The sequence below is a fragment of the Thalassophryne amazonica genome, chromosome 3 (genome assembly GCF_902500255.1).
Source record: "Thalassophryne amazonica chromosome 3, fThaAma1.1, whole genome shotgun sequence".
NCBI classification, from domain to species: Eukaryota; Metazoa; Chordata; class Actinopteri; order Batrachoidiformes; family Batrachoididae; genus Thalassophryne; species Thalassophryne amazonica.
In genome coordinates this window covers 58,886,092-58,907,338 of record NC_047105.1, presented here as the reverse complement: position 1 = coordinate 58,907,338, position 21,247 = coordinate 58,886,092, and the positions used below count along the sequence as shown (strand labels likewise).

The 21,247-nt window shown below is 42.6% G+C and overlaps 1 protein-coding gene across 19 annotated transcripts in view; it reads left to right on the top strand.

The window, feature by feature from the left end:
- Positions 1-19,293: 19,293 nt before the first annotated feature.
- cadpsb (Ca2+-dependent activator protein for secretion b) overlaps positions 19,294-21,247 on the top strand; it is a 262,642-nt gene continuing 260,688 nt past the window's right edge. For 5 of the 19 annotated variants that reach the window (XM_034166402.1, XM_034166401.1, XM_034166399.1 and 2 more), the window contains exon 1: positions 19,299-20,026. In XM_034166402.1, the coding sequence (XP_034022293.1) occupies positions 19,694-20,026 (333 nt within the window). In that variant the 5' untranslated portion in view covers positions 19,299-19,693. Of the gene's footprint in view, positions 20,027-21,247 lie in introns of all 19 variants that reach the window. The other 14 variants (XM_034166409.1, XM_034166397.1, XM_034166395.1 and 11 more) reach the window with 8 other exon arrangements.

Here is a 21,247-nt window from a genome sequence, read left to right as displayed (position 1 = left end):
CCGTGAAATGGATGCAAAAAATTAAACATGATTACATGTTTAATTTTTTTGCTGACTTTCGGCATAGAGCACTGGAGGCAGTGCTCAACACAAGTCTATACAACACTCTGCTACTGTATGTAAGTCTATGCAACACTGCACTACTGTACACCAAGCCTCCACAATTGTACTCAACCCTACACCAGTCTGGTGAAAAATCCTTTTAGGTTTTTTTTTATCAGTACATACCTGCACTTTGCTGGCAGTGAAGTTTCAAAACCACAGAAGGAGAAGAGGCAGGTCAAGCTTCCACGTCCACTATAACTCCTCACGGACGGATCGCCAGGCAGAGGACATGTCCACGTCCACTATAACTCCTCACGGATGGATTGCACGCATGATTGACGGCTGCACCTCTGCCTTCACCTCCTCGAGTTCTCTCATGATTGTGGCATGTTAAATAAAGTCCATTAACTCCTGGAAATAATTTATTCTGACTTTTTCCAATGTATCAAATCCATCTGCGTGTCCAGGCAGTCTGTAAAAACAGCATCATGGAGCCAAGCTTATTCCCCCTGCGTGCAACTTACGCAGCCATTCCTGCGTTAAGTTAGACATACTAGCAGTACAATGCAACTCTACATGGGCCTGCTGTGAAAGGGCCTTTAGTGAAAATTCCAGGCTGTACAAAGAACTAAGAAAGTGGGCTGTGATGACACTCTGGGTAGACAACAAAGAGGTGTTTGCTAGATGAATCTGTGAGCAGGTACCATCTGTAGTCAAGAGATCCTCAACTTGAAGCACTGTGTTCCTCAAAACCTACAACTCTTTCCATTGCAGTAAATGGAGTGCATTTCTGGAGCTCTTATGCATCTGATGGGGAAGTGCTTTACAATGATGCCTCACATTCACCCATTTACATACACTAACAGGGTTCCTACAACATGAGACAAGATAGATTTCATCTTTTTAATACTTTTTTAATCCTAGTTGGAACAAATGTTAAGACCATCATTACAATAACCAGAAAATGATGATGATGATGATTAAAAAAACATTGCAAATGGCTGAGGTTTTTAATGACATCACAAAAAAATCTGGCTTTTTTATATTAAAATTTCTAAAATGATGCCTTTTAAACTCAGAGTGAAAAGTAAGTAAGTAGATCATGACTTAAAAGAAATAAAAATCTAAAAAACACAATTATGGTGTTAATAAGTAAGTACATCCTTTACTATAACACAAGTAAACCATCACTTTTACATCCAGTCTTCTTCAGATAAGTCAGGGGATAGATACATGAACGTTTCCAGGACGCTGATTATGTGTTGAACTTCATTTACCTTAGTTATTAAGAAATAAAAACAGTATGGTAAATCTGTCTGGAGGCGGCATGTCCTAAAAACTGAGTGACTATGCAAGAAGGTGACGAGTGAGGAAAGCCACCAAGATGACAGGACAACTCTGAAGATGTTCTTGGCTTCTCTGCCTGCGATTAGCGAAATTGTGCACAGTGCATTTTTTTTCATTTTACTTCACCAGCTATCCAGCTTTCTGTCAGGTTTCAGCCCGGATCCAGGGTTTTGATCCCATTTTTGCCTCCTTTCTTTTTCTCATTGTCTGCTCCAGCTTTGATTTATTAGTTGTTTTTGGTCACTTGTTTATTTTCTTGCTGTTTTGCTTTGTCACTTTGTTTCTTTGTTACTTTTAATACTCATCAGTTGATCACTGGTTTATTTTTTTCATCTAATTTCTGATTTTATCAGTTATGCTGTAGTATCGGGTTTTGTTTTCTGTTTACGATTTTGTCTTTATTTGTTTGTTTTGCCACCTGGTTATCTTTACTTCAGTCATAAGCCAGTTCCAGTATAGTTTTGTCTTAGTATTTATTTTGTTGTTATTCTCTGATCAGTTCCCATGTAGCTTTACTTATTATCTGATGGTTCCCTTTTTAGTTCTCATGTTCATGCTCTGATCTGGTTCTGTTCATAGTCCTCGGTTTCTGTTTGACCTTTGTTCTCTGTTTTCCCTCACTTCCATTTGTTTTGTGTTCTCACTCCACTGGACTTGCCTCGTGACAAAACTAAAACAAAACAAAGTGAGCAGAACCGCACAACACAGACATCATAAATTAATCAATAAACTCAACTTCCTCATCATATCCACACCAATAACAGCACACATCGCATAATCCAAAAAAAAAAATAATAATAATAATAATAATACAAAATCAATAACTTAATTGTCCATACTTTAACCAACAGCTATATAGTCCTTCAAACATGAATTAATTTTTTTTGAGAATTTAGACAATTTTCACATATTCATAAAACATCAGTTCCTTATATTGGCATTGCTTGAGTTCCTTTGCCAGATTATTCCATATTTTAGGGCCACAAGTAGAAACACAAAAGCCTTTCCTGGTCGTCCGAGCACCAGCAATTTTAAAATGACACAAGCCCCTTAAATTATATTTTCCCTCTCTCTCCTTGAAAAATTCTTGAATTCTAAGGGGCAGTTGCTTATTTTTCACTTTATACATTAATTGCACAGTTTTAAAAGTAATCATATCGTGAAATTTTAATATTTTAGATTTAATAAACAATAAACTGGGGTGATCTCGATAACCTACATTGTGAATTGTTCTTCTCTTTTTTGAAGAATGAATAATGATTGCAATGTGGTTTTTTAATTATTGCCCCATACTTCAGCACAGTAAGTCAAGTAGGGAGCAACCAATGAGCAATACAGAGTATGAAGTGCTTAGCAATCAAGAACATGCCTTACCTTATTTAGTACTACAATACTTTTTGACACTTCCTTTTGAATGTGTTGAATATGAGCTTTCCAATTAATTCTTTCATCAATAATAACACCAAAGAACTTATTTTCTTTGACATGCTCTATGATTACCCCTTGAATGAATGAATGAATGAATTTATTTGGCACACAGACTCAACAATAACAAAAAAACTGATACACATGACAATTCCACAGTGACGTGTGACCAAAAGGGGGTGACCAGAAGCAAAGCTTATAAACGCCCACCCCATACATACATACATACATACATACATACATACTCATTACCAACCCCCAGAGCAAGCACAAAGGCGACAGTGGTAAGGAAAAACACCCTCTGCTGTATTGAGAAAGAAACCTCAAGCAGACCAGACTTTAAGGGGTGACCCTCTGCTTGGACCATGCTGCAAACACATTTAACACAACACAAACTGAAGTCCCATCATCATAATCATCTCTAGTGTAGATACATACATATATACATATACACACATACCTACATACACCTACACATACATACATACCTACATACATATGCAATGCATGTGTTATATGGCTGGGGGGGCCTGGCTGCCTTTTTGTTTCTGTCCTTTGTTTCTCCTTCCAGGTGGCTTGCATGTGGGACTGAGTGGCTGTGTTGCTGAGGTTATCAGGACCTCACCCTGATCACCTGCGGCTCGTCAGGACTCACAGCTGAGGTGCATCTATATGGATTGGAACATGGTGGCATTTAAGACTGGAGTATGCAGTGTGTATTTGCCAGAGACTCGACCTTGTGACCAGACGGGTGAGATCGTCGTCTCGGGAGCCATCTCATCATCAGTGGATGCAGAGAACGTCCAGGTTTGATGCACGGTCTGTGAAAGAGGAGGGGGTGAGGTCTCACGCTCGTCAGCACACTTCCTGAGGTACGTTAGATTTTGTGACTAACATTTATACAGTCAGTAAATGTGGTGTCCCTCACACCTTTTTATATTGAGCTGTATGTTAGTCATGTATCGACTTCCCCTGCAGTGGAGTTTTGTGAACTGGATGTTCCATGCCTGCAGGTTGGGAAGTTGATTAGTAATCAAGCCAGGAAGTGTTTGCTGTTTGTACACCTTTAAGTGTTCTCTCTGTGTGTAGAGTGTGGACTCACATAATGGTTCCTTCTTTCACAGACTCGGTTTGTTGCGGCCACCTGGGGGGTGTCGGCGGGGTCCTTGGGTCCGAACAGCTTCTGGCTCCGGACCGTTAGCGCTGCTGGGAGCGCACCACGCCAGACCGCACTTTGTTCTTTATGTATCACTGTTATGTATTAAATTCAGTTAGCCTTTGTACCGTGCTCTGCTTATTTCATACTGGGTCTTTCAAACGCTGGTCGGTTCTCCGAGCTGCGTCCGACACATAACAGCATGTGATTTTATACTACATATTTACAAGATAGAAAAACAAAGTGCACACAACTATCCATCCATCCATCCATTTTCTTCCGCTTTGTCCGGAGTCAGGACACAGGGGCAGCAGCTCAAGCAAAGCCACCCAGACCTCCCGATCCACACACACCTCCCCCAGCTCCTCCGGGGGAACCCCAAGGCATTCCCAAGCCAGCCGAGAGACGTAGTCCCTCCAGCGTGTCCTGGGTCTTCCTCTGGGCCTCCGCCCGATGGGACGTGCCCGGAACACCTCTCCAGCGAGGCGTCCATGGGGCATCCGGAAAAGATGCCCGAGCCACCTCAACTGGCTCCTTTCGACGTGGAGGAGCTGTGGCTCGACTCCGAGCTCCTCCCGAGTGACCGAGCTCCTCACCCTATCTCTAAGGGAGTGCCCAGCCACCCTGCGGAGGAAACTCATCTCGGCCGCTTGTACTCGTGATCTCGTTATTTCGGTTATGAGCCAAATCTCATGACCATAGGTGAGGATCGGAACGTAGATCAATTGGTAAATCGAGAGCTTTGCCCCCCTACTCAGCTCTCTCTTCACCACGACGGTCCGATACAGCGACCGCATCACTGCAGATGCTGCACCGATCCATCTGTCGATCTCACGCTCCATCCATCCCTCACTCGTGAACAAGACCCCGAGATACTTAAACTCCTCCACTTGAGACAAGGACACTCCACCGACCTGAAGAGGGCAAAGCACCTTTTTCCGGTCGAGAACCATGGCCTCAGATTTGGAGGTGCTGATTTTCATCCCGGACGCTTCACACTCGGCTGCAAACCACCCCAGTGCACGCTGGAGGTCCATTTTGACGAAGCCAACAGAACCACATTGTCCGCAAACAGCAGAGATGAGATTCTGTGGTTCCCAAACCAGACCCCCTCTACACCCTTGCTGCGCCTAGAAATTCTGACCATAAAGATAATGAACAGAACCGGTGACAAAGGGCAGCCCTGGCGGAGGCCAACGTGCACTGGAAACAGGTTTGACTTACTACCGCAATACGAACCAAGCTCCTGCTGCGGTCATACAGGGACCGGATAGCCCTTAGCAAAGAACCCCGGATCCCGTACGCCCGGAGCACCCCCCACAGGGTGTCCCGAGAGACATGGTCGAATGCCTTTTCCAGATCCACAAAGCACATGTGGACTGGTTGGGCGAACTCCCATGAACCCTCGAGCACCCGATGGAGCGTGTAGAGCTGGTCCAGTGCGCCACGACCAGGACGAAAACCACACTGCTCCTCCTGAATCCAAGGTTCGACTATTGGTTGAATTCTCCTCTCCAGTACTCTGGAATAGACCTTACCGGGTAGGCTGAGGAGTGTGATCCCCCTGTAGTTGGAACACACCCTCCGGTCCCCCTTCTTAAACAGAGGGACCACCACCCCGGTCTGCCAGTCCAGAGGCACTGTCCCCGACTGCCACACGATGTTGCAGAGGCGTGTCAGCCAAGACAGTCCCACAACATCCAGAGACTTAAGGTACTCAGGGCGGATTTCATCCACCCCAGAAGCCTTGCCACCGAGGAGCTTTCTAACCACCCCAGTGACTTTGGCCTGGGCAATGGATGACTCTGCCTCTGAGTCCCCAGTCTCTGCTTCCTCTTCGGAAAACATGATGATGGGATTGAGGAGATCCTCGAAGTATTCCTTCCACTGCCCAACAACATCCCCAGTCAGGGTCAACAGCTCCCCATCCACACCGTAGACAGTGCTGGTGGAGAGCTGCTTCTGCCTCCTGAGGTGTTGGACGATTTGCCAGAATTTTTTGAGGCCAACCGATAGTCCTCCTCCATGGCCTCCCTGAACTCCTCCTAGACCCGAGTTTTTGCCTCTGAGACCGCACGGGCTGCGGCATGCTTGGCCTGCCGGTACATGTCAGCTGCCTCTGGGGTCCCACCTACCAACAAAGACAAGTAGGACTCCTTCTTCAGCTTGACGGCATCCCTTACTTCTGGCGTCCACCACCGGGTTCAGATGATACGACTACAAAGTCGATCATCGACCTCCGGCTCTGGGTGTCCTGGTGCCACATGCACTTATGGGCACCCTTGTGCTCGAACATGGTGTTTGTGATGGACAAACTGTGACTGGCACAGAAGTCCAACAACTGAACACCACTCGAGTTCTGATCGGGGAGGCCGTGCTTCCCGATCACCCCCCTCCAGGTCTCACTGTCGCCGCCCAAGTGGGCATTGAAATCCCCCAGGAGAACAATGGAGTCCCCAGTCGGAGCGCTATCTAGTACCCCTCCCAGGGACTCCAAGAAGGTTGGGTACTCTGCACTGCCGCTCGGCCCGAGACAACAGTTAGGGACCTGTCCCCGACCCGAAGGCGTAGGGATGCGACCCTCTCGTTCACCGGAGTGAACTCCAACAAATGGCGTCTGAGCTGCGGAGCAATAAGCAATGCGACCCAAGCTCTCTGCCTCTCCCCATGGGCAACACCAGAAAAGTGGAGCATCCAGCCCCTCTCCAGGAGTTGGGTACCAGAGCCCAAGTTGTGCGTGGAGGTGAGCCCGACTATCTCTAGTTGGTATCTCTCAACCTCCCGCACAAGCTCAGGCTCCTTCCCCCCCAGCGAGGTGACATTCCACGTCCCAACAGCCAGGGGTTGTGAGTGCGGACCGGGCCGCCGGGCCACCCATCCTTGACCGCCACCCAATCGTCTCTGCACCCGACCCTCATGGCCCCCTCTGCAGGTGGTGAACCCACAGGAGGGCGGGCCCACGTCACTCTTTCGGGCTGAGCCCGGCCGAGCCCCATGGGCTAAGGCCTGACCACCAGGTGCTCGTGCGCGAGCCCCAACACCAGGCCTGGCTCCAGGGTGGGGCCCTGGCTCTGCCATACTTGGCAACATCTCGGTCCTTGATTTTTAACTGGTCATGGGAGCTTCTGAACTGCTCTTAGTCTGACCCATCACCTAGGAACTGTTTGCCTTGGAAAACCCTACAAGGGGCACAAAGCCCCCGACAACATAGCTCCTAGGATCATCTGGATACACAAACTCTCCCACCATGATAAGGTGCACACAACTAAACAATGATCAACAAAGCACCCTAACCCTCAACACCCTTCCTCCTCCCTATACCTAGAAAAAACCATGTACCTATACCGCTGCTTAAACTGGTTCATGCTTGGACATTGCTTGAGCTCCACCCTCAATCTGTTCCACATCTTCACTCTGCAAACAGAAATACAAAAACCTTTTAATGTTGTACGTGCCCACTGATGTTTAAACGGAAGTTAAACTTCCCCCTCAGATTATAATCCCCTACTCTATTAAAGAACATGTTTTTAATATTTCCAGGAAGTAAATTGCTTATTGCTTTATACATGATTTGTACTGTTTGAAAATGAACCAGATCAGTAAATTTTAAAATTTTTGATTTTAAGAATAGTGAATATGTGTGGTCTCTATAACCAGTATTATGAATTAATATGGTAAGATCAGTGTGCAATAGAGAATGCGGAGTGAGTTGTGGTCCAGAATGTATTTAACTTTGTTCAGAACTGAAATGCTTCTTGACAGTTTGCTCTGTATATGTTTTATATGAGACTTCCAGTTTATTTTATCATCAATTATCACCCCAAGAAACTTTGTTTCATATACTCTTTCAATATCCACCCCCTGTACTTGTAACTGTACTTATATGTCTTTATTACAATTGCTAAATAACATATAGTCCATTGGCTGATGGGGTCCCCCATGCGGCCCCCCCACAGGTCTACTTCCTGGGTATTTTCTAGTAGCCATGGGTTTCCTCTTCAGGAAAAAACATGTTAACATTGAAAAAACTTGTTCCCGAGGCACTTACTTCAAGCATTTTTAATGTTGCGTGACACAAATTTTTTACACAAGTTTTCGGGGTAGGGGAAACACGTGGTAATGTCTCCTCACCCTGAAGCTCCACAGCATCAAACTACCACTCAAAATGTTGGTATTTAAATGCTCTTTCAGATGATATATAATAAATGCAAATTAGGTCAATACGTAGGTCACCAGAGGTCAAAAGGTCACAGAATTTAGAATTTAAAATTTAACCCATGCCTCTTTATGTCAGTGTCCTGATGCTAAATAGGGAATTTTGTCAAGTTAACACCCCAAGAAGTGACCCATGGTGCCCCTGCAACAAAACAAAAGGTCCAATATTCAATTATTTTGGCAATTGTTGCTTTTATTACAAGTGATGTAAAGGTATTTGTCAAAGATGATGAAAACCTGCTATTTTGGAGTAGGGGTAATGCAATGTAGTAATGTCTTTTTACCCAATAACCCAATTGCGATACATCACCACTCAAAATGTTTGTGGTGAACAATGCTTTTGACAGATTGGTTGTGATGATGTTATGCCACCATGCAGGAGAAGTTATCTTATGGCAATTTGCAGGCGTGTCAAGTCGAAAGTTCTAACATAAACCAAAATGTACATGTGACTAACATGGTCAGATTTATTCATCAGGACACCTGTTTCTTATTAGCATTTAAGCTATACCATCCTTGTCTTTGCAGGACTCTGAGGAAGATGTGATCCTCAGGTCGCAACGTTAGTCTCTCTGTATAATTTTGTTTCAGCACCTTATTAAAAATTTTCAGCACTTATTTCTGTGTTGCACCAGGTATTTTTTTCTCTTTTACAAGATATTTAATGTTCAAACTGATAAACTTTTTTGTTTTTGTGCAAATATTTGCTCATTTTGAAGTGGATGCCTGCAACACGTTTCAAAAAAGCTGGGACAGTGGTATATTTACCACTGTGTTTCGTCACCTTTCCTTCTAACAACACTCAATAAGCATTTGGGAACTGAGTACACTAATTGTTGAAGCTTTGTAGATGGAATTCTTTCCCATTCTTGCTTGATGTACAACTTCAGTTGTTCGATAGTCCAGAGTCTCGTATTTTGTGCTTCAAAATGTACCACACATTTTCAATGGACGACAGATCTGGACTGCAAGCAGGCCAGTCTAGTACCCGTACTCTTTTACTACAAAGCCACGCTGTTGTAACACGTTCAGAATGTGGCTTGGCATTGCCTTGCTGAAATAAGCAGGGACATCCCTGAAAAAGACGTTGCTTGGATGGCAGCATGTGTTACTCCAAAACCTGTGTAATTGATATTTGTTAAATAAAACAATTTATTTATTGGAGACACATTGCTTTACAGATATTCAGGCCTCACAACGGGGACCCATAACATGTAACATTTATTTAATAAAATAATTTATTACTGAATCGCCCACACACGGGGCTCCATTAATATGTAACATTTATTTATGGAATAAAACGCGATTGGCTTACACCGGGGAACCAGAGGAATGTAGCATTTTATAGTGAATAAGTAACTGAACTCGCAAACTGAATTAGGTTGGACTAGGCCCAATATAACGGGTCACCAAAATAATTAATTTAGGGTTTAATACTTATTAATTATTATTCGGGACACCACCTATTATTCTTTTTTATAGCATAGGTACTATAATTTAAACATTAATTTATCAGTCTCAAATGAATTAATCTGTCTCGATTTCATTTAATCAATCTCTGATCTGAAGTCTGAATTCTCATGATACAGTTGACCAAGAGTTTCCCTCTGAGCACAAATGACCACAGCAGAAATATTTACAATTTATTTACAATTTATACAAGAAAGGCATTTTGTTTGAATAATCAATGCAAACAAACATTATAAGTCTTTAGATATAAATGAAAGAAATACTAATCTAAATTTTTATTTCAAATCAAAGGACTTTTCCTTTGCTTTAAACCTCAAGATAAAAGATTGTGGAAGATTGTCCAGACAAAGTTTATGACCATGTGTTATAACGGAAGAGGAGATGTTCTGTCTTAGCTTGATCATACAATTTGGGTTCTTCTGGCCTGGAGAAACTCAGATTCTGGTGTAAAGCCATTATAATGTCATGTAATTCATAATGACCAAAATTTAACCGATAAAAGGCGAGGGCTTCCCTTTGAAGAACTTTGAATTACAGCTTTGTTTTTCCTCTGTGAAGCAGTGTTGGACCATTGGGGGACGTCTCCAAACTTATCTGAAGATCTCCAGATGACTTAGGAATTTCTCCACTGAGAGTGGAAAGCACAGTCTGTCTCCAGTTGAAAACTCAGGTTGTTGTTGAGACAGCCTTAATGTACTTTATTTAATTAGGGCAAGATCCTAAGGAATACCTTGAGGATCTCCTCAATCCCATTGTCACGTCTTTGGAAGAGGAAGCAGAGACTGGGGACTCAGAGGCGGACTCGTCCATCACCCAGGCCGAAGTCACTGAGGTGGTCAGAAAGCTCCTTGGTGGCAAGGCTCCTGGGGTGGATGAAATCCGTCCTGAGTACCTTAAGTCTCTGGATGTTGTGGGACTGTCCTGGTTGACATGTCTCTGCAACATCGCATGATGGTCAGCGATAGTACCCCTGGATTGGCAGACCGGGGTGGTGGTCCCTCTGTTTAAGAAGGGGGACCAGAGGGTGTGTTGCAACAAAAGGGGGATCACACTCCTCAGCCTCCCCGGTAAGGTCTATTCCAGGGTGCTGGAGAGAATTCGACCGATTCGAACCTCAGATTCAGGAGGAGCAGTGTGGTTTTCGTCCTGGTCACGGCACACTGGACCAGCTCTACACCTTCCATCGGGTGCTCGAGGGTTCATGGGAGTTCGCCCAACCAGTCCACATGTGCTTTGTGGATCTGGAGAAGGCGTTTGACCATGTCCCTCGAGGCACCCTGTGGGGGGTGCTCCGGGAGTACAGGGTCCTTTGCTAAGGGCTATCTGGTCCCTGTATGACCGCAGCAGGAGCTTGGTTCACATTGCCAGTAGTAAGTCAAACCTGTTTCCAATGCACGTTGGCCTCCGCCAGGCTGCCTTTTGTCACCGGATCTGTTCATTACCTTTATGGACACAATTTCTAGGTGCAGCCTAGGGGGTCCGGTTTGGGAATCACCGGTTTGGGTCAGTGCTCCGACTGCGTCCGACACATAACAAATACAGCATACTTTACTTGATGGTAATGAATAAAATTTTCTCCTAGAATTCCAAACCTCTGCATCAAGTTGTTAAATGGTATAAACCTTTTATTTTGAAAGAGGTGATGCAGGTGTGTGATTCCTTTCTGTTCCCATGTGCTGACATGAAGAGTTGCTTTATTGATCTAAAAGTCTGGGTTGTGCCAAATAGGAGCATCTGTACATTGTATTCTGTTTTTATAGCTGGATACAGCTGGACCCAAGGCATTGTTGGGAAGGTGTCGTGACACGGACCCACAACAGGGGGCGCTAAGGAACGGACAATGGATAAGCCAACGAGTAACAATTTAATGTTGTGAAAACACACAACGGAATACAGACAGAAATATGGATTGCCAATAATACACCAGGTGACGTGTGGGCAGGCTCGAAGATAGAAGACCTCTGGCGAGAGAAGAGCTGATTCCCACACAGCTTCCACCACCAACGGGCCTGAAGAACACCGGAGCAGCCAAGTCCTGAGTCCCCAGGTGGCCTCTGCCTTCGGCTGTCGACCCTGGTACTGCTGGCAGAGAATAGAGAAAGTCCAGGTGAGTGTGAGCCCGCACACTCAGTACTCCACTCACAGTTAATGTTCTTTTAGGAGGGGAATTCCTCCACCTCCAAACACACACTCGTGCAGCTCCTGTTACCACTTATCTGAGATGAGCGTGATGCGAAGTTGTCGCGGTCACGCCTTTACGCCAAGCTCCGATAAGGACACCACAGGGCAAACGGCTGCAAAGAAGAGTTCAGTTGTAGTTTAGCAGAGAAATTACAATAGAGACAGGTTACCGCTTGGTTGCTGATTTCTCGGCGGGGAGGTGGAGTGGCAGTCCGGTTTTTAAGGGTGAAGAGGTGATGAAAGACAGCTGGTGTGTAGGAGTGACAGCTGTCACGGCCGGTGGTTCCGGCGCCCTCTCGTGCTTGAAGCCCGCACTCCAAGCAGGGCGCCATCTTGTAGTGGTGGGCCAGCAGTACCTCCTCTTCAGCGGCCCACACAACAGGCATATTGAAATGGAGCGTGTGCACTGCAGTGGAAACAAACCAGGACAAGGTGATAAACCTAAACCAATTTTGGATCGTATGGCTGTGTTGGAAAAGGCAAAACTTCTAAAGGGATCAAGCATTTACATTAATGAAGACTTTTCTGAATCTGTGAGACAAAAATGCAAGGAGATGATTCCAGCAATGAAAGAGGCAAGACAACGAGGTGACATTGCATATGTAAGATTTGACAAACTTATCACACACCGACCAACAAAGCCAACAAAGGTTTGACATGCATTTTTTTTTTTACTTTAGCATCCCTACATGATTTTGGATTCATTGTCCACCAACTCCATGAATAGTGATAACAAATGCACAAAATGTCAGAAGCAATTAGGTTCAAGGCTTATTGGTTGTTCTCTTTGTAAAAATGTATTTCATCTTAAATGTGCACATCTTTCTGACAGAACTAAGAAAACAGATTGTACATGGTTCTGTGAAAGTTGTTGCATAATGTTCCTATTTTATTCACTGAATGATGAAGAGTTTGAAAGACATCTTCTTGCTAACTACAATAGCTTCGCTGTAAACAAGACTTTGTTATTCAACCCATTTGAACTTGATCGAGATGATGTAACTCATAGATTACAAATTGATCCTGATATGAACTTTTTCTCTAAGGTAAATAACCCTAATTCATGTGATTATTATGACAAACTCAAATTCAAACATCTACAATCTTATCCTAATACTTATAAAACATTTTCAGTATTACACTCAACAAAAATATAAACGCAATACTTTTGGTTTTGCTCCCATTTTGTATGAGATGAACTCAAAGATCTAAAACTTTTTCCACATACACAATATCACCATTTCTCTCAAATATTGTTCACAAACCAGTCTAAATCTGTGATAGTGAGCACTTCTCCTTTGCTGAGATAATCCATCCCACCTCACAGGTGTGCCATATCAAGATGCTGATTAGACACCATGATTAGTGCACAGGTGTGTCTTAGACTGCCCACAATAATATATTTATATTATTGTTGAGTGTACATTTAAATATTCACAGTCTTCCAAAAATTATGAGAAACTGACATATTTTATATCCTCACTGAATCATGCGTTTTCTGTAATTGCCCTTACAGAATCATGGCTGACTGAGCAGTGCAAATTACTTCTTTCCCTCAATTACCAAACCGACAAGTTACAAAACATTCTGCTACATTAATAGATAATATTTTATTTAATAATTTAAATTATGTAATGAAATCTGGAATATTGTTTACAGACATTCCAGATCATTTTCCAGTATTTCAAATTGTGGAATTGGAAAACTGTTAAATGCTGAATAAGAAATCAACTACGTATTATAGAAATTTTAATATTACAAATAAAATAAAATTCAATAGATTAATGGAGAGTATTTCCTTTGAAATAATATATATGGAAACAATCTGGCATATCAGGTGTTCATGAAATTTGTTCAATGAAGTTTACGAAAAATCATTTCCAATTATTAAATTATCTGGTGTTACATCCAAAAAGCAAAACCCATGGTTTTCTAGGGGGCGACAAAAATCCCTATTCAGAAAAAAACAAGGTGTATAAAAAATATTTATCATCTCCTTCACCTTTAAATTTATCAACCTACAAATTCTATAAAAAATAAATATACTACTCTTCTTAGGGCTGCAAAGAAGAAATACTTCAGTGATCATTTTCAAAAATCAATAAACAATATTAAAGGGACCTGGAAAACAATCAATGAACTACTTAAAACGAAAACATGTTCCTCAAAATATCCGGCAACTTTTTCAGATGGATCTAGAAGTTTCTCTGATCCCTTTGACATTAATAATTTCTTTTCAAATGTTGGTGCTTCTCTTGCAAAGAAAATTGACTCCACAAATATAAATCCGGTTAATTACATCAAAGGTTCATTTTGTTCTGTGAATGAATTTGAACCCACAAATTCCAATGAGGTTTGTGAAATCATTGCTGGACTACGTCCATCTGCAGCTGGCCATGATGGAATAAGTACATCTATTGTTAAATGTGTCATACAAGAAATTTCTGAACCACTTACACATATCTTTTTCTTTGTCTTTGAAAACGGGCATAGTACCTTCTGATTTAAAGATTGCTAAAATAATACCTTTGTTTAAAAAAGATGATTCAGCATCTTTTTCAAATTATTGCCCTATTTCAGTCTTGCCATGTTTTTCAAAGATCTTGAAGAAACTTGTTTATAAAAGATTAAATAATCATTTACTTAAGAATGCAGTTTTATATAATTATCAATATGGATTTCATAAAAAAAATCATTCAACTTATATGGCTTTGATCAAACTATTGGATAGAATTCATTCAGCTTTGGATAATAATGAATTTGGTATCGATGTGTTCTTTGACGTTTCAAAAGCGTTTGATAGAGTAAATCATGAAATTTTGCTCTCACAGTTAAACAAATATGGATTTAAGATTGAATTGAATTGAATGTATTTATTTATCCGGCAATTGTACATACAATCAATCAATCAATTTTATTTATATAGCGCCAAATCACAACAAACAGTTGCCCCAAGGCGCTTTATATTGTAAGGCAAGGCCATACAATAATTACGTAAAAACCCCAACGGTCAAAACGACCACCTGTGAGCAAGCACTTGGCGACAGTGGGAAGGAAAAACTCCCTTTTAACAGGAAGAAACCTCCAGCAGAACCAGGCTCAGGGAGGGGCAGTCTTCTGCTGGGACTGGTTGGGGCTGAGGGAGAGAACCAGGAAAAAGACATGCTGTGGAGGGGAGCAGAGATCAATCACTAATGATTAAATGCAGAGTGGTGCATACAGAGCAAAAAGAGAAAGAAACACTCAGTGCATCATGGGGACCCCCCAGCAGTCTAAGTCTATAGCAGCATAACTAAGGGATGGTTCAGGATCACCTGATCCAGCCCTAACTATAAGCTTTAGCAAAAAGGAAAGTTTTAAGCCTAATCTTAAAAGTAGAGAGGGTGTCTGTCTCCCTGATCCGAATTGGGAGCTGGTTCCACAGGAGAGGAGCCTGAAAGCTGAAGGCTCTGCCTCCCATTCTACTCTTACAAACCCTAGGAACTACAAGTAAGCCTGCAGTCTGAGAGCGAAGCGCTCTATTAGGGTGATATGGTACTATGAGGTCCCTAAGATAAGATGGGACCTGATTATTCAAAACCTTATAAGTAAGAAGAAGAATTTTAAATTCTATTCTAGAATTAACAGGAAGCCAATGAAGAGAGGCCAATATGGATGAGATATGCTCTCTCCTTCTAGTCCCCGCCAGTACTCTAGCTGCAGCATTTTGAATTAACTGAAGGCTTTTCAGGGAACTTTTAGGACAACCTGATAATAATGAATTACAGTAGTCCAGCCTAGAGGAAATAAATGCATGAATTAGTTTTTCAGCATCACTCTGAGACAAGACCTTTCTAATTTTAGAGATATTGCGTAAATGCAAAAAAGCAGTCCTACATATTTGTTTAATATGCGCATTGAATGACATATCCTGATCAAAAATGACTCCAAGATTTCTCACAGTATTACTAGAGGTCAGGGTAATGCCATCCAGAGTAAGGATCAGGTTAGACACCATGTTTCTAAGATTTGTGGGGCCTAGTACAATAACTTTAGTTTTATCTGAGTTTAAAAGCAGGAAATTAGAGGTCATCCATGTCTTTATGTCTGTAAGACAATCCTGCAGTTTAGCTAATTGGTGTGTGTCCTCTGGCTTCATGGATAGATAAAGCTGGGTATCATCTGCGTAACCATGAAAATTTAAGCAATGCCGTCTAATAATACTGCCTAAGGGAAGCATGTATAAAGTGAATAAAATTGGTCCTAGCACAGAACCTTGTGGAACTCCATAATTAACCTTAGTTTGTGAAGAAGATTCCCCATTTACATGAACAAATTGTAATCTATTAGATAAATATGATTCAAACCACCGCAGCACAGTGCCTTTAATACCTATGGCATGTACTATGATGAATTCTAAAACCTGACTGAAACTCTTCAGATAGACCATTCCTCTGCAGATGATCATACATGGCTTAGTAATTATTTATCTGAGAGAAAACAGTATGTTTTTCTAAATCTGGAATCAGATAACAATTCCACAGAGTGTGGAGTACCCCAAGGTTCAATTTTGGGACTGTTACTGTTTACAATGTATACTTTAATGATGTTGCATCTGTTTCTACTACTACATTCCTATTGTTGTTTGCTGATACTAACCTTTTTATTTCCAGCAAATATATAGATGGTTTGGTTAGTATCTTAAATAACAATCTTTTGAATTATTCAATCTGGTTCAAAGCCAGTAGATTATTGTTGAATATAAAAAAGTCAAATTTTATGTTATTTGCTGGCAATAAAAAAATGTAATCATGGTCTAATTAAAATTTGCATCGACAACGAAGTAATATCAAGGGTCTCATCTACATGTTTCTTGGGTGTGTGGATAGATGAGAAACTGTTGGAAAGAACATATTCATCATGTTTGTAAAAAAATAACCAAGTCAATAGGAATCATAAGCAAAATAAGACATTTAGTACATCACAAATGTCTTTTAACATTATATTATAGTTTAGTTTATCCATATTTAAGTTATTGCAATATTGTATGGGGAAGTACCATTGCAACGTATTTAAACAAAATATTTCTTCTACAGAACAAAATTTATTTGAATAGCTACTCATTCAAAACCTTGTGCTCCAAGTGCACCTCTGTTTTTTAAATTGCAGCTCTTGAATAGCTTCCAGATAAATATTTTCCTGACCTGTACTTTTGGTTTCAGAGCTCTCTATGATATCAAGTGGCCTTCCTTCATCAAATATTATTTTGTGCATAACCATCAAATTCAGAATTATCCGACCAGACAGGCTGCACATTTGCATTTACCTTTGCATAGAGCGACTCGTTATCAGCATCACATCAGATATCGTGGTGTTAAATCTTGGAATGATACGGTACATCTTGTAAATCCATCCATCACTTTATATGGATTTAAAAGTGGACTAAAAGCAAAGATCTTGTAGGAGTTTATATTATCTGGATAAATTGGTGTAATACTGTTGTATACTGCTGTGCTATGTTTGTTTTTGTTCAGGAGTGGGTTTTCAATAAGCCCTTTTGGCTTCCACCACTCCCTTGCACATTATTCATATTGTATCTTTTTTCTTTTATTGTTTTATGTTTATATATTATTTTGTATGAGGTTTATTTTTTGTGCTAAATAAACAAATCAAATCAAAATTCTATTTACATTTCACACAATGTCCCAACTTCATTGCAATTGGGGTTGTATAAATTTATCCAATCTGCTATTGTAAAGCTTTTCCAATATCTTAGAAAATTGTGACAATGGAGATACAGGCCTATAATTTGTAAAAAGATGTTTACTACCAGATTTAAATAAAGGTATCACTTTTGCCATTTTCATACTGTTTATACTTTCATACTGTTTTGCTTTATCGTGAAATGGTAGAGTGAAGGATTTTCACGAGATATGCAAGCCAAGATCTGATCTGTTTTGTTGTATCTGTAAGTGCACCACTGTCGTAACCCTGTCACGAACCCATAGATTAATGTACTTTTTGCTCCCCAGTCCCAAGACCTGCCGTGAGACTGGGTTGTCATGGCTGTTACGCTTATACAATGTTCTATGGAAGCTATCTGCGCTTAAACTCATAGACAGGGTGAGAAGCTCAACTATCTGGGAGGGACTCTGAGTAAAGCTGCTGCTTCTTCGATTCGAAAGGAGCCAGCTGAGGTGGTTCGGGCATCTGGTAAGGATGACCCTGGTCGAGATCTTCCAGGTGCATACAACTGCGAGGAGGCCCCGGAGACACCCTAGGACATACTGGAGGGATTATATTTTTCGTTGAGGGCTTGGGAACGCCTCAGGATCCCGTAGGCAGAGTTACAGGACTTGGCTGAGGATAGGGAAGTATGGGATGAGCTGCTTGGTCTGCTGCCACTATGACCTGGACCTGGATAAGTGGCAGAAAATAAATGAAAAAAAAAACAAAAAACGATGACTCAAATGATTTTTAGCTTCCCAAATTGTATTATAATGCATAAAAAGTATATACATTTCTAAAATTTTCCAGGGGGAAGCATTCCTTTGTATACCCAACCAAGTCATACCCCTCCCCCTCCCCCATGCTTCACCTGAAGCTAGATCCTGCACACTAAAATCACTAGTGATAAATTAACACTGACATTGTACATATGGTCCTACTCTGGGACCATATATACTACACTGGCAGTGTTCATTTAGTGTTAGTTTACACTGGTGATTTTACTGTGTGATATGCAGAGCTGGGTTCGAGTCTCGGTCATGCTGGCTTCAACAAAATCCCTCATCTGCACTACTGTCCATAGCTCCAAACGGGAAGCAGCCCTGACTGGGGAGGCGACCTGCGCGTTGGAGTTGTGGACTCTAATCTACTTCATGCTGCAGAATCCGCCAATAAACACCATGGTGCTTTTTTCCTTCTTCTTGAATTAAAGCTGACAATCTGCATTCCATGTGCGTCTTGATTGTCTCATTTCAACCCTACTGTAGTGGTATACAGAGGCAAAATTACAAAAATCCCCTCCAAAAAGAAAGAAAGAAAAAAACACCTATGGGCCTGACTGCATATGATATAGTGTAGACTGCCTCAAAATCTCTAGTAATCTTAAATATTTAATTCCTGTTGCCTCTACAACACGATCTATTTCCTTGACAGCATCACCACGCTGCAACAATCAATTTGTGGAGCAGAAACCTCCAGGCTAAGTCTGACTCTGAGCAACTCATTCTTCCACGGCTGCCCCACCCTTCAAGAATGTGTCTCCGGGTTCACACTCAAAGCCTCTCACCCTGCGTCCTGTGCACGCTCCATGAAGTGTAAAATGCTGTCCATTTTAGTGACAATATCACAGAAATGCCACGGCAGCCATTTTAGGTGTGTGCCTCTGTGCACAGCTCCATGGGAGCCGCTGCATTTTTTTTTTTCTTTTTGGTTTTTACGCGTCAGGGTGCGTTCAGAACCGCGGACAGCTCCGCGCGTCTCCAGGCCGATCGGCTGCTGCTCTCCGCGACAAAAGCCGCTCTCCTTCCCGCTTCACACTGCTCTACTTTCCCTCCCCTTCCTTCTGCTCCTTCCTCCCCTCCTCCTCCTCCTCTCACATCCGCAGCAGTGACGAGCCAATAAACTACAGAAAATACGTAAGCATCGACGAGCGCTCGGCGCAGGCGGAGAACGCGCTCACTGTGAAGCAGAGCCGCTCGTACTGCCTCCTCTCATCCCCCCCTCCACCCCAACCCCCACACCGATCCACTACAACCACGGCCTATTTCTCACTTCTCGCACCGTTCCAAACACGGAGCGCGCTTCGATTACCGTCCGAGGAGAGCGGAAACCTTGCCGGGACGCGGTATAGTCTCTTAACGCAGCGAGATGTTAGATCCGTCGTCCAGCGAGGAGGAATCTGACGGGATAGTGGAGGAGGAGAGCAAAGAAGCGATGGCACCTCAGGCCGGATCGCGCATCTCTCCCAGCAGGACCAGCGAGAACTCCGGAGGACTGGCGCCCAGCAGCAGCCGCGGCAGCGCGCGTCCGACCAGCCCGAGCCCTTCGGCCGTCAGCGACGAGAAGGAGGATTTGGAGAAGCTGCAGAGGGACGAAGAAGACCGCAAAAAGAAGCTGCAGTTGTACGTTTTTGTGATGAGGTGCATCGCTTACCCGTTCAACGCAAAGCAGCCCACAGACATGGCACGGCGGCAGCAGAAGGTAAGGGTGCAATTAATAACCACATGCTGACTAAACGCCTCCTTGAGCATCGCAGATGTTGTCATTGATGACCTACATAAAGCTACATCACACGCTGAGTTCGGTCGGTGGGCCTGGCGTTTAGCGCATGCATACAGCGCGCTCATTTTTTTTTTTGTCTTTTTGCTTTTGTTGTTTTCCTCTCCTCAATGAAAAACCTTGACATCCTCCGTGCATGCACAAGAACACACAAAAGCGCCCTGGGATAGTAATGGGAAACATGCTGCTGCAGAGCTGCAGCCTGAGCGCGCTCCAAAGCTCCTAAAGTGAAATCAATCCCCACAAACCCACCTCAGCTCGCCTCTTAAATGGAAGCGCGTTCAAACGATGGATATGATCATAAAGCAAAGTGATGTCGTCGTCCTCCAGCTTTCCTACAGGCAGCTGTTTGTGGCTCAGTGTTCCGTCCTACTGGCGCATTCCCAATTCCAACCCATTTGCGCCAACACTTATCCCGTCAATTTGGTCTCCCAAGGTGACTTTTAGACAAAGATCTCAGAGGAGGCTTCCTTAACAGCCTTTCCCTCCTCTGCAAATGAGAGAGGCCTATACAGTAAATTACACTGATGCGTGTGTGTTTTAATGTGTATTTGGTGCACTCTCAGGGCGCACTTCTTGGTTTCTGCTGCGAAGCTCCATTAACAGCATCTCTGGGTCATCATGTCCTTATAGTGTCCTATAGTGTAGGTCACCACGTACAGGCCCCATCACCATTCAGGCTTTTTGTGCATGCATGTGCACAAACATCAATCTAAAATGCAGTTATTATTAAAAATGGATTGTGCAGACCTGTAACAAATTAATCACATTGTCTGCATGAGATAAAAGTTAAGACAGAAGTTTATTACAGAAGTCTGCACAATCCTGCAGCAGTTATTCTTCTGTTATTGTCATAATCGACATACACATTTCCCCCTAATACACAGTTAAGCCATATAGTGTGAATTTGCTGACTCTTACAAATGCATGTGGGAGGATTAAGCTGCAGTTAGTCATTTGTTATTCAGCGTGGATTTTACCCATATGTGTTTTTATATAGCTGAGGTACATCTTTGTTCTAGGTGAGTGAATAAATGGAAAAAGTAAAGGAATTCAAAGACTGTCAGCCTACAGTCTGCCTCTACACTGTGATTTGGTTCAAATATTGTATGGCCTTGCCTTACAATGTAAAGCGCCTTGGGG